This window comes from Daphnia magna, linkage group LG1 (assembly GCF_020631705.1).
Source record: "Daphnia magna isolate NIES linkage group LG1, ASM2063170v1.1, whole genome shotgun sequence".
Lineage (NCBI taxonomy): Eukaryota > Metazoa > Arthropoda > Branchiopoda > Diplostraca > Daphniidae > Daphnia > Daphnia magna.
Genome location: NC_059182.1, coordinates 9,925,352 through 9,939,700, shown reverse-complemented (window position 1 = coordinate 9,939,700; position 14,349 = coordinate 9,925,352). Strand labels below are relative to the sequence as shown.

General features: G+C 47.4%; 1 protein-coding gene across 1 annotated transcript; it reads right to left on the bottom strand.

Annotated features, from left to right (window-relative positions):
* Positions 1-3,371: 3,371 nt before the first annotated feature.
* Positions 3,372-4,808, bottom strand: LOC123471498. The gene has a single exon (XM_045172914.1). It carries the CDS (start codon positions 4,806-4,808, stop codon positions 3,372-3,374), a length of 1,437 nt encoding a protein of 478 aa, XP_045028849.1.
* Positions 4,809-14,349: the final 9,541 nt, after the last annotated feature.

The window sequence follows — 14,349 nt, the reverse complement described above, 5'->3', positions numbered from 1 at the left end:
AACTATCGAGCGGTTCCGCATCGCTCTCGTAATCAAAATCAATTACTGTTAAAGTCTCAGAGAAATGCATTCGGAACTGAAATGCACCAGCACCATCTGTAACTAGTTGATTAGTAATCAAATCTCCTTGTGTATCACCATCTGTTGGCTCGTCGGCTATTTCTTCACTTACAGCAGTTTCAGGCAATCGATTGTATTCTTCCGTTCGAACTCCAGTAAAAGAAGATTCTGCTTCTATAGACAATTCAATATCTTTAAGTGCAGTTTCAACTCTTCTTCTTTTCTGTCTCGGTCCAACACTTTCCATTTTTTAAATATTAAACGATGAAATCAGATTTTAAAAATCAAATTTTTCACGAAGCACCGACAAAATGTACCGACGATGAGACTACTACGACAAAACTTAAGTTGCCAAGTCTATTTTTGCTGTAAATTTTCATAAAGAAAGAAAAATAGTTTTTTTTATGAATATGCGATTGCGACGTTATCTAATTTAAAAATTAAAGCCCAATTAAAGGTGCTTATAATACCGTAACATTCGGTAAAATAAATCCCAGATTAAGACCGGAAAAAGCCATCTATATGATGGCTTATCTTGGGAATTTCGATTACCAAATTTTCACTCACAGTAAAAAATACCCGACGTTCAAAAAAAAAAGAATTGACCAATTTAAAGACGTGTTTTAAACGAGTTGTATTATGAAAGGGGAAGACCAGTATGCGATCGAGAATAAGCCGTCTTTTTCCGGGTGTTTTTAATGGTTTTGTGCTGACGTTTTTTGTCCCAAAATAAAACGCGGAGTGTTGTCTGGGAATTCTTTCCATTTGGGCTTCAATCAGTTGGTTGATGAGATGGAAGCCAGGAACAGGAAAGAAAAATTCTTCCATCGTTTTGTTGTTGAGACGTAGCTTGTCCTGAATCCATTTCAGCGTCATATTTTTTGCTACATTGGCATCATGTCCGCTCCTAATAAAGTCTTCCATGAGATGATTGAGGTTGGCATCAAACAGAGTCGCGGCGTTTGTAGGATTACAGTAAAGGCAAATGTCGACATAGAGTGGCTTCAGTTCAGCTGCCATTTGGAAAACGGCTGTCTCTTCCATGGTCGTTGACCACGCCCTATCGTCTTCTAGCCGATTGAGTGCAATGGCTGCTGATTTGAAAGTGGCATGTTGTAATCCGTCAACCGTTCGAAGATGCTCGAAACTTGTCGCTCCCTTGACGTTGATGAGCAGTAATCGAAGGCAATGACGCTCCACTTGCTTGACGCCCACCGTGTAGAGGCGCCCGAGGATTCTAGCTCTTCTGCATCTAGGTTTCCACGAATTGGTTTTCTTCATGAACACGTAGTGGTGAGGGATTTCTCGGTAGAAATACTGTCTTGCAGTTGTCGTCTTCGCTATTCAGCTTGAAATATGCCGTCAGGTTGGTGTCTTTGGTGGCAGCGTTGATGGCGGCCTGCGGTTCATCGCCAGGCAGGAAAAAAAACTGACTGTTCTCGGGGCAAATGGACGGCAAGTGGATGGCATGAAACCGGTCTGATAAGGGGAACTTGAAGATTCTCCAACAGACTTCTGGTGCGCTGAAGTAGCGCGCATCCAAATGGCTAGTGATTTCATACCACACAGCTGTTGGAACGTCACCTGCCTCCTATTGAAAAGTTTCTACTTTCTTGTTAATTTTGATGCAGTCATATCCCTTGTAGACATATTTGAATATGTACTTGACGCTGACGATTGACGCGCAGTATTCCAAGTTGATGTGCGAGTCGAACTTCAAGGACAGCCAGGGGTTGTATGGAACGACCCATCTATTATCCACTTCGAAATGCGTGTGTCCTCTTTTCAAGCGATGCACGACGCCTGTATCTCTCCTTCGATACGTTGGGTAACCATTGTCGTTGACAATCGTTTTGGCCTCCTTGGGAAATAGTTTCGTGCAGATGTTTTCGTCCATGCAAGAAGACTGTTTGTTGGTCGATCCACACGGCCCGTGGATCATGTGGGCCATGACGATGTTGTAGAATCTTGGATGGGTTGTCTTGTCCGGTATTTCGGCACAGAAGGTTTCGTCCACGTCTTTTGCCGTTGCAGTTGCGTCGCGCTTGTAGATCCAGATGAGCATGTCACAGTGTGGTAGGCCACGCTTTTGAAATTCAATGACGTGAATTCGATCGGTGGCAAATCCCAGAACCTGGCGCTTTTTGATGTCGTTAACCAATTCATTTTTCTTCTTCTAAATTGCTCACCGGGTTTGGCACGATCCCGTTTGCAGGTTTCACACTCGTATCTAATCCTTTTGACTAGTTCTCTGCCTCTTGGTATCCAGAAGTGCTGTCTGATGTAACTAATCTGGTAGTCTGTTCCAACGTGCTTCAATAAAACGTGGAACGCTCGATCGATGGCTTTTGTAAAACTATGTTCCGCGGGTAACAATGGCGGATGTAGCTCCTCGTAGGGCAATTTAGGTCGCCCGGCTCGTCCACCGAGTCTTAAAAGACCGTCTTTCCCCAAACTTGGTGCTAGGGAGAGTAAACTTGAGCTGGGTTGAAGCCATTTTCCTTTCTTGAGGCGACGGATCTCTTCGCTGTATGCTTCGTATTGGCATCTTTTTACGAGATCGTAGAACACATTACCCAGTCTCACCAAAGCTGGAATATCTTCTACACCGATCTTGACATTTTCCCAATCGAATGTTGCTGCAGTGACAGTGATCTGATGTGATCTCACCGGCCGTATTTCTTCTACCACAGCGATCCAGGGTAAATCGGCTGGCCAGTTCTCCTCTTCTTCTCGTAGGAATATCGGTCCATTCCACCAATACTTTGGAAGGGCTTCTTCTTCGATCGTCGAGCTGGTAGCGATATCAGCTGGATTTTTTTTTTGCCTGGTACAAAACGCCATTCTTCCGAATGCGTCAGTGTTTGAATTTCTCCAACCCGATGACTGACAAACATCTGATAACTCGATGCGGTCGCCTGAATCCAGTTCCTTACAGTGCTGCTATCGGTCCACAAATACCGACGATGTAAGACTCGGGTGAGTGCACCTTGCACCGAAAGCGCCAAACGGGCTGCTTGCAAAGCAGCATTTAGTTCTAGCTTTGGCACCGATATCGTCTTCTTAGGTGCTAGTTTTGTTATTGCCCTCACGTGCCGTACTAGTACTCGTCCATCTGAGTACTGATTCCGAATGTAAATCACGGCAGCGTAGGCTTCTTCCGATGCGTCTCCAAATGCGTGAAGTTCCGATCGGACCATATTATCTTCATCTGGGAATAGGCAGCGAGGAATGTTGATGTCGTTGAGCTGCGTCAAGGTACTGAACCATTCGTCCCACCAATCGCGGTCTTCATTGCTGACGTTATCGTTTCACTGGAGCCCTTTTGTTCCAAGCTCTCTAATCTTGATCTTGGCTTTAACAATAAGAGGCGCGGCCATCCCTTGTGGATGAAACAGACTTGCCACTTTACTTGCAATGCCGGCGCGAGTGTAGACTAATTCGTCCAACCCGCTTACTCTGAAATTCAACGTGTCCGATTTCGGGTTCCAGAAGACGCCAAGTACTTTCTCAGAGTCGGTACTGCTTAATAGAAGTTCAGAGAGATTTGAACTAACACCCATACTTGTAGGTGCAACCGTTTTCAGAAAGGCGCCGGAATTGGAAATCGAACCTTGAAGGTGCATGTCTCCCTTTGCTAAAGTTTCTTTAACACCTACAGCTTCTTCAATACCCTCCTCCTTTGACTTGGCGGAGCTAAGGTAGTCGTCAACGTACATCCTTTTGTTTATTGCTTCGATTACTCTTGGATCATCACTGAAATCGGAAGCAATTCTTCTGGTTGTACTTATCGCGATGAACGGCGAACAGGTAGCACCAAAAAGGAGTCTCTTCATTTCACAGACGCGTGCTTCTTCCTCTCCGTTTCTTCTCCAGAGAAACCGGAAGTACCGTGCGTCTTCTTGTCTCAGCCGAATACGGCTTAACATAGCTTCTATGTCAGCTGCCCACGCAATCTCACCTTCACGAAACTTGAGGATGACTGATGGCAGTGGGGTTTGTAAAGCCAGACCGCTGAGAATACTGTCGTTCAGGCATTTTCCCTTGAACGGTGCTGCAGCGTCAAACACGACGCGTAGCTTTGTACATTTTCTCACCCCATGGTGAGCGAGATAATACTCCGGTGGGCCGTAGTTGGCATCTTCCAACACAATAGCATAGCCCTTTTTGAAGTTCTTTTCCATGGTCTTTGTATACTCCTGACCGTAATCGGGTTCTTGTTTGAACCGGTGCAACAGGGTTGCCAATCTTCTTTCAGCCAACTGGCGGTTATTTGGTAAATCTGGCTCCCCAATCTTCCAAGTGATGGGTGTCTCGTAACTGACGGCTAATCTGCGTGTTCCGCTCTCTAGAATGTTGATAGCTTGTCTATCTGTTTCGGAAACGCAATCGATATTGTACTCCGTCCCAAAATCTTCGGTATCGCAAAAGCGCCTCATCTGCTTCGCCAACGCCGCTCCTTCTTCTTCGATGTTTGCGAACACTGCATGCATCCTGACTGTCAGATTTCTGATTGTAGTCCCGATTACTTCTCTTACGATCCATCCAAGACGAGTGCGGATCGCTGTTGGTTCGTTTTCTCGTCCAATACGGGATTCAGTAGCTGTCGTCAGGTGTGCTTGATCTATGCCGAGAAGAATATCCACGCGTCCGCCATTACTTTTCACAGGAAGGTCTGCCAAATGTCTCCAACGTTTCTTCAATGTGTTCCAACCCACAAGCGGCACAGGACTCGCGACAGTAGGCATGGTCGAACCTTGCAGTGTCACTAAGTCGCCTGCTGGCAGTCTTGCTCTAAGTTGAATACGACGTGAAGTGTACTTCTTTACGACTCATCCAGCGCCATCCACGGAGAGTGTTTGTGGATATCCACTTAGCTTTAACCGACGAATGAATCCTTTTTTGAAAAGGGTGCTGTCGCTACCTTCGTCGAGAAACACGTTAGTTTTTACAGTTCTTCCCTCAGCATCCAGGACATCAAGTTGGATCATGCCGACGGCTGCATTTTGTATTCTTGACTGGCCGGTACGTGCAGTGGCTGGCCGAGCTGATTGATCTGCATCTTCTGACTGGTCGTGGAGCAAAGCATGGCGCAGACGTCTGCAATTGGAGAAAGAACAAGTTTTCTTCACTCTGCATTCCATGGTAGAATGTCGAGACTTAATAGAGTTGAAACAGAGACGACGTCGGATACAAAACGATAGTCTTTCCCTAGTCGTAAGGTCCTTAAACAGCTGACAATCTTCCAGTTTGTGCGATCTTTCGCACTTGAATCAGTAGCTGTTGCCAGAAGTGTAGCTGCCGTTATCTCTCGTCTCAGTGCTTGTCTTGTTGCTACGGGAGTGCTGCTTGTCTCTCGTTCTCCCGGTAGCTCCTTTCAGCTGATCTGCTGCAATGCTGTATGCGTTTTGATACGCGGCGGCACGGTTGCAAAGCCAGGTACCAAATTGGTTCAATCCTCGTGTTTCCAGTCCACTTCCTCTGCCGGCGTTCCAAGCCAAGCGATCATTCAGCTGTAGCTTGAAGCAGATTCTTTCGATTACATCTGCGGCGGCGGTCTAACCTATCCTGCTGAGATCGAAGAGATGGGTTCGTACTTTCTCTGCATAGCGCTTATACGATGCAGGATTGTTCTTGTGGATTTTGAGTTTTTCCAACGCTTGAATATGGGCTGCTCGCATGAAATCACGCCGACCGTAGTTTTCTTACAGTCTAACCAGAGCCTGAATGTAGGCAGCTTCACTGCCTCCCAGACCATAGACTACGTCTAGACAGTCACCACGTAGATGCCTCTTCAATATGGCAAATTTCTCCCCAGCTGCTTTGGATGTGTCGTGAACTAGCGCGCGGAATAAATCTATCCACGCAAACCACTCCAAAGCTTTTCCCCCCAAATCAGGTAACTCTGCTCGCACTGCTGAATTCGATCCGGATTCCATACGGATAGGTGGGCGTAAAAGACCAAGGCGCTCCATGTCGATCCAGTCATCTGGGGCCTCTGGATGTTGTGGGTAAGTTTCTCTGGCTGCTCCCCACTGTCTGTTGTCTTGGCACCATCTATTAACTGCATCGTTGTTGCCGAATTCAGCAAATGAACTATAATCTCCGTCCTCCTCTACGTGGAGAGATTGTAATGCTCGTTCTGCTTCCTGTAGATCCAACTGGGCTGCGTTGGCTCTCTGTTGGGCTTCAGTTTGGCGCTGTGTGTGCGTAGCCACTTGTGTTCCTGCTAACGGGTGTTGACTACCGTGTAGAAAGGTCCGAATTTGATGGTGTTCATCTTGGTGCGATTGTCCGTGTGGCTGCTGACTGCTCTGTTGCGGGAAATACCTTGCTGGTTCCGGAGGTGGGTGATTACCTCTGCTTGACGGTGGTAAATGCGCGTGCGAGGCGAGATACCGTTGGAGCTCTAACTCCACTGGTTTAACTTGCTGAACATACCTAGTATGTGCCTCGTGTTCCCGGTCAAATTCTTCCGGCTCTGCCCCTTCTAGCAGTCGACTGTTGATGTCACGCGCTTCTTTTAACAACTCCCTTCCGTACTCTACAAGGACTTTCAAGCCACTTCACGATTCTCCTTTTCTGTTGACTGTTGCAAACTGCGTACACGTATTCGTGATCTGACGTTTTGTAGTGGTTCGTAGGCGTGTTAATCATGTGGTTTCTTCGATGACAAGATAAAAAACGACTGCTTGGACTGCTGCTTCTGCTGCTGCGTCCGTGATTGTTATAGAAACAGAAGGACTAGTGGGACGCGACCTTGACGTCGCTGCAATTCTTGCTGCTGCATTGTTTGCTGCAAAAAGGGTTGGATCATCCATCTTGACTGCTGCCTGGGCTAGGTAGAGATCTGAACACGATAACTTGACAAACGATGTTCGGTCGACTAGTCCACGTGGTATCTTTATTATCCGATGACTAACCTTGGGTTAATCGAGATATCTCGCAATCTTCAACTTCTAATAAGCTTCGGGTCAGACCAGATGCTCTAGTTGCTTACTGATGCCACCTCCGGTTAGAAGGACCAAAATGTTCAGGAGCTCTTCAGTTTAGTAGTAAAAGGTTGAGCGGATTCGAGATAGGATATCCTAAACGTGTATTGATGCTAAGGATACAGTTGGCTATAGTGTTGTAAGGACTATAGCGTCACACCTTATGTGTGGAACGAATACGGCAGTGTTGTACGTACTGCGGAATAGAGTTGGGGCACACCTTATGTGTGTAGAGAATACTGACGGCACGTCCGTCGGGGTAAGCTACAACAATGCAAGAGACCGACTGTGTCCTAAACTTAAGGTCTACTGAACATTCTAGCGTCTTCTTACGCAGGTTAGGGAACAAAGACACAGAACAGAGGGGAGGTAAAGGTAAAACAAAAGAGGTTCATAAAGCGAACACGTAAATAGGCCTCTAGTGGCCGCTTCTACAAATAATAAACTAATAAATCTAACTCTTCGCCGGAACAGGTTGTTTGTGGTATGGAAAAAGGAAAGGTATCTCAAGGGTGTTGGAACGCAGTCAATAGAGCCGTTTTTAGTTTAAACTGGATAACAAACCCCAGAAGACATAACAAACAGAGTCCCCCATGTTTTATACTTTAACATTTGGTAAAACTAATCCGGGTCAAACGACGATATTCACGCGACTTGCATTCGGGCCGGGCTGGCCTTGATCCTCTTTTCCTGACTCTCGCACCTCCATAAGATTAGCCAACAGTAGGGTGTCCACGTGACTACTCAGCCTCCGATACTCGATCCACAGGTATACCAATAGTGGAAACGGGAACAGGCATCCGATCAACCATTCAAAAGGATAACGCTTGGCATTCTCCTCTTCTTCCCATTGGCGTCGTAGTCGTTCGACCGCTCTCAGGTGTAAACGTGTCCCCGCTAGGTCTATACGCGTAGGCGTTCTTCTGGCGGCTGGTGCTTCCTCCATGATGGGGCTCTTTGTCACCGGTTGCGATTGCAAGACCACCGGTGCCATTGGCTTGCTCAGCATCCCTGCAGCTTCCTCGTCGATGACGCTCGTTACATTCACTGGCATCATCTGTCGGAAGCTCGCTTGCAGAACCCATTCGTCCGAGGTTACCGAACACAACCGTGGGATTTTTATGACCCCCGCTGCTGGCAGCACTTGTGGTATGCGAATTCCGCCGATTTTTTTCCCAGGGCACTGGAGCACTATGGTTACGTTGTCTTTACCAGCGTAACCCCACTTCCTTCCTCCGATGTAGAACAGGTCAATGTCGGTCCACTTCTTACCGTCTAGGTGACAGTTCCTCTAGATTCCTTCCTGCTCCCGCAGAAAGACAGCCGCTGCGCAGCTCTTCATCCTTCCTTTTCGGTCACTCAGCTTCAAAAATGGGCACTCACTGCCCATGTATGGAGCGCATTTCCGGACTTCGTCCACGTTGAACTCGATGAACAGCCGCCGATCTGGCGATACCCCCAGGTATTGAGCCAATCCCGCGTACGAATGGGATACCGACTCCTCTTTGCTGGTGGCTACCGGCATAGGAAACACACTGTAAATCTTCTGTAGAAAGAGTAGATATCTCGCAAGGTGGGTCCAGTTGTCATTGAAGACCTTCCTCAGCTGCGCCTGCTCTCGCCGCATCTGACCCGCCGCCGCCGCCATGAGAGCACTGATTTCGGATTCATACTCCGCCAGTTGCCCCATGGTAATATTTAACAGAGTCGCCTGATTCTGGAGAAGGTGTACCACCTCTAGACCTTTCTTGTCAAATGATTCGAGCCTCGAGTGCACTGATTCTAGGTCCTTTGTATTAGCGGTACCGAAGAGCCAGTTAAGCAGCTGGCAACCTCCGTCGAACAGCCCGCGCTTCCGCCTGGTTCCGTCACCTTTCAGAGCTCGTTCTAACTCCTGAAATTCCTGCCTCCGGCGCACCACTCTTGCCTTGATTTCCGCCAAGTCACGTGCCGAACCTTCCAAAAATGGGGTGACTTCCATATGGAAATTCCCCGTGATTGCTTTGTCAAACGTCCGCGACACATCGTCTACCCAAGCGTTGACAAGTATTATTACTTGTTCCTCTCGCTTAGTGGGCACGTCATAGATAACTACCCATTTCGAGTCACCCAGGGCCAAAGTACCTTTGGGATGAAACACCGCTCCTTCGGTTGCGACGTATTTCTCTCTCATTTCATTTGCTTGAACCTTGGCCTACGACACAGACTAATGTGAAGAACAGCATATTCTTCATCCAACCGGGTGCCCGTTTTTTCCTGGTCAGACGAGCCGCCGGTGGTTTCGTTGCTGCTGGGACCGCGGAATCCTTTCCCTCTTGTAGGCCTTTGCCCATTTCTGCAATTGGCTCCAAGGGCCAGTGCATCACAGCTGCAGCAGCCGTGCTGGTGTCGGGTGTCACCCCAGTGTCGGCTTTAGGCGTCTCACAGTGTCGTTTTCGGCACACGCTATACCCTTTTCAATTTCGGCTCGTGCATCTTCCGAGCCGGTGTCGGCACGCACGACACCAGAGTCGGTGTCGGCACGCCCGACATCCAAGTCAGTGTCAGCATGCTTTAGCTTCTCATCTTCTTGGTCGCTATCGACTTGTCCGATTCAACAACAAACTTCTTCAGTTGCGACACATGCACCACAAGAGTTTTTTTCCCACTTTGTTTCCGAAGTTCGTAGTTCAACTTAATGCCCTGCCTGATCACTTTGTAGGTAGCGTAGGGGAGAGCGGGGTCATACAGGATACGTACCGAACAGGACAGTAGCAGTTACGGGTCTTAATGATGATGAACTGGGGGGAGGGAAATACTAGGATGTTATCAATGTCAATTTCTATCTGTGACAAAAAAATCATCGTGAAATATTTAAAAATACATGAGTTATTGAGGAAACAAAATAAGATCGCATTTTTATTTATTTATTTACAGCACATTTTTTGATATTGTAACGAGTTATCGCCGATGGGTTCGGTGTATTTCTCAATCTCTTCAACACTCAAGCACTACACAAAGTAAACATAACTGTTCTATTAAACTACTGGCCTCGAAGGTCTACACTACAATCCCATTTATAGTCTTCCAGGCGTGGGAAAGAGTCAGTCGGCAAATCCGATATATCAGAAATCGGATGACGCTCGAATGACACTTCCGTCGGTCGTTTGTCTATCCGTTACAGCTATAACGGATGAAGAGAGTTCTCATACGAATGTTGCGTGAACACTACATCCCCCCCTTCAGCCTGCGACTCGTCCCGATCGCCCTATGACGACGAAGAACAAGGAAAAAAACCCGAAAACAGAAGAGACACGAGCCATTTTCGGCCAAAAATCAATGCAAAGAAACAATTTTCAGCCAAAAGTAAATGAAAACAAATGAATGCAAAATTCAATGTAAACAAATTTCACAACAGAATGCTAGAAGGGTTACTTGACCAGTAACCCTTCCCTTGCAAAAAAAAAACCAAATTACCAATAAAACAAGCATGAAACAAAAATAACTGCTACAAATAGCTATTGAGAAGAGAGAGACAAGGCACACAAGAAACACCAAAATAATTTCAGCCAACAGAATAGGAGAGAGAGAGAGAGAGAAAAAAACAAAACAAATACAACGGGTCGAGTAACAGTTATAAACGCTCTTGCACCTCGGCCTCATGAATAGTCAACCAACCTTCCAATTCGACTATGCGTTGAGTCAAGGCTCTTATGGTTGCCCCGGTTTGGCGCAAACGAACGAATAGAATTGCTCCCAAACCAAAGAACAAAATCGCTATAACTGCTATTAATTCGAAAGGGTACCGAACTGTTTCGGGTGGCCTCGCGCCCCGTCTAGCTTTCTCTTCTTCCCCAATAATACGCAGACGTTCCCCCATGAGGGCTACGCGACCTTGAATCATCGCACGGTGCGTCAGTATCGGCTGGCTATTCTGGGTTCTTGCCCCCCCTCCCTTTCTAGTATAGTCTCACTAGCTTCGGGCGCTTTCAAAACTTGCCCTACCTTTTCAAGCTCAGTGTGCGACGGCAGTGACGCGTTGTTCAGTGCATACTTGACATACTTCCTAAAGCTTGCTTGAAAAATCAAGTTATCCGTGTGTGCGGTACACGACATTGGAACTTCAAAGACATCAAAAGGTTTTCTTCTAATTAAAGTGTTTTTCGTGACTTTGCGGGCAAGTTATCTTTATGGTTGTATCTTCAGTAGTTGAATAACCCCACCTCCTATAGCCCAGATATACAGTTTGTTGGCCAAGCCAAGGTTAAACATGAGTCGTTCACTGGGTGCGACTACGGGCCTCGTCCTTTACAAACAAAGACATTGCACACCCAGGTTCCCTGTGTTTCCGATTAATGGCGCTACTTATCGGACAAATTAAAGTCGGTGACACTAAACAACGAAATGCATCGTCTGCTGATAACTCTACAAAGGCTTGTTTGTCAGTTGCTACGGCTAGGAATAGGGGAAGAGGATAAAATTGTGCCCCTTGCTTGGCATTGCCTATAGGACGCGGACAACTGATTACTATAGAGTGTAAAACGAAAAGGAAACTCAAAAACAGGTAAATGAATAAGAATTCTAAAACTATTATTAACCGCGGCCACGACTACTTTAGCTTCAGTGTACACCTTCCAGACATCGCCCTTCTGAATGGATGGACTCAAGGACCATCCTGACGGCACGACAGATATAATTTCTGTCAGGGCGGCTTGAACTTGCAGCGGTGGAAAAAGGGTAGCTGGTAGACGTTCCATAGCCACAGCAGCCAATCCAACGTCAAAATTATCCATCACCTCTTCGATCCATCCCATGGCGGACCCGATTTGACGGAACGCATCTGCAACTTTCGTGGTAGCAATCCATTGCCTTTCGATCTCTTTCATAAACCCGTCCATTTTGTTGTCCATTTTCCAGGCCTCTCATTCGATTATTGCAAAAGCCGTCACCACTTGCCTTAGTTTCCCACAGCGTCTCGTTAATGAGAGAGGCATGAACTTCCAGGGTATGCACAATGGATGTTGTCTCCGTCAAAAGCTTGTTGATCCGGCCGTTCACGTGTTCAAGATCTTCTTGGTTAGAGACCCCTAAAACCCAGTTAAGAAGTCGACCTCCTCCATCCACTAGGCCACGTTTCCCTCTAGACTCTTGTACACCGACGGCGGTTTTTAGTTCGTTCCAGCGTTGATGAATCGCAACTTCAACAATTCTTCTGGTTCCCGTTCTTTCACATGTTGTTGCAATGCCTCTTTAAACTGAGACTTAGTTCTGTCGTAGTGATCGGACATGGCGTTCATTCGCATGTCTAACCACTCGTATAACGATTTTATCGTTGTTTGAGTCGGAGAAGGCTAATTCTCCTTCCGACTTGAAGATCACACCTTGATAGGCGAGGATTTCGCTTGCAGCTACCGGACCCGGACCTGACATTACGGTAAGTAAAAACATCAACGGAAAGGCCAATAAGAATGTTTTTCTCGGTGCCCGTATTCTTGTAGAGCGTCGAATGCCGACGCCTTTGGGTGCGATGGCTGTAGCATGTGACGTCCCATCACGTGAAGAGGGAGTGTCAGCCGGAGAGTTCCGGTTCACTCCTCTTACTTTAGGTCCGCGGACTCCCGATGAGCTCCCAACGGCAGCTTCTCGTTCCGGCGTCGGAATGCTTACGCAATCGACGAACGGTTTCATACGTTCAACATGAACGATTTCCGTTTTAACCGTTAAGCCCAGCCGCAGCTCGTAGTTACTAGGGGTGGTTTGTCGTATGACCGTGTACGGTCATAACCAACGATGTAAAAGCTTCTCAGATTTTCCTATCTTTCTGATAGGCTTGTAGATGAGTACCTCTTCTCAAGGCAGATATGTCGTCGCCTCTCTCCAGCCCTCGTCGTAAACTTTTTTCTGCTTCTGCTGCACAGCAACAACGCGAGTCTGTACTTCCAATCGGGCCTGTTGAAGGCGTTCCACCGCCCACTCGGACGGATCCCGGTCAGGTGGAGGTACCAAATTCGGATCCACATTCAGAGCGCCATCGATGGGGAGAACAGCTTCTCTTCCGTACACCAGATAGAATGGAGTTCGTCCCGTGCTTTCATTTCGGCTGGTGTTGTAAGCAAACGTTACGAAAGGTAACGACTCGCCCCAATCCTCATGGTCGGAGCTGACATACATGGACAGCATGTCAGCTAGGGTGTGGTTCAACCTTTCAACCAAACCATTGGCCTGGGGACGGTAAGCCGTTCTCGTACGATGGTTCCTTTCCAGGACCTGCAACACCTTTTGAGTTACCTCATCAGTGAAGCAACACCCCTGGTCGGTCGTCAGCTGGCGTGGAGCTCCATGTCTTAACAGCACACATTTCACCAAAAAATCTGCACCTTCGACGCATCTGCTGAAGGTAGAGCTCGAGTCTCCGCCCACTTGGTGACGTAATCCACCGCTTCAACAATACTTTTATTCCCACTCTTGGACAGCGGAAAAGGTCCCAGAATATCCATCCTTCTTCTCTCAAATGGACGTTCACTCCTTTGAATTTCCATAAACCCCGCTGGTCGCTGGTAGACTGGTTTTCAGGACTGGCACTCCCGACACGCCCACACAAATTCACGCACGTCCTCGGCCAAGGCCCACCAGTAGTATCTACACCTCACTTTATCAAGAGTACGAATGACACCTAGGTGGCCAGTGGTAATGTTATGATGGCAAGAGTGCATTATCTCGTTCTTAAAGGATTGAGGCACACATAGCCTTAGTAGGAGACCGTCGTCAATGACCTTGGCCTGGAACAGCAGACCGTCCTTAAGGCGATACTGGCTGTATTTCCTTCCTTTCTCCAGCCCCGCGAAGACCTGGTCCCACTCCACTTCCTGCGCTTGCTGAAATTCACTCTTACTTTCAGTGTCAACACTGAAGGCAGCTGGAGGACAATGCAGCTGTTCGTCGAACTCCTGCGGTGCGTCAACCGCATAGCGGGAAAACGCATCTGCATCCGTACGTAGCCTTCCCTTACGGTGTATGATCCGTAGCAGAAATTCCTGAAGCTGTAGGCTCCAGCAAGCTAGACGTCCGGCTAGATCCTTCTTGGTTAGAAGCCAACAGAGAGCGTGGTGATCGGTCACCACCAAAGTATCCATTCCCAATATGTAACTCCGAAATTTCTTGACGGCCCAAACTAGAGCGAGACACTCTTTCTCCGTGATCGAGTAATTCGACTCACTTGGAGACAAGAGGCGACTCGCGTAGGCCAGGGGCCTCTCGATGTTGTTTACGCGTTGTAGTAACACTGCTCCTAAACCGTAATCGCAGGCGTCAGGGTGTA

Coding starts and splice junctions, on each gene's coding strand:
- LOC123471498 (XM_045172914.1), bottom strand. CDS start 4,808: ATGCCTACTGTCGCGAGTCCTGTGCCGCTTGTGGGTTGGAACACATTG.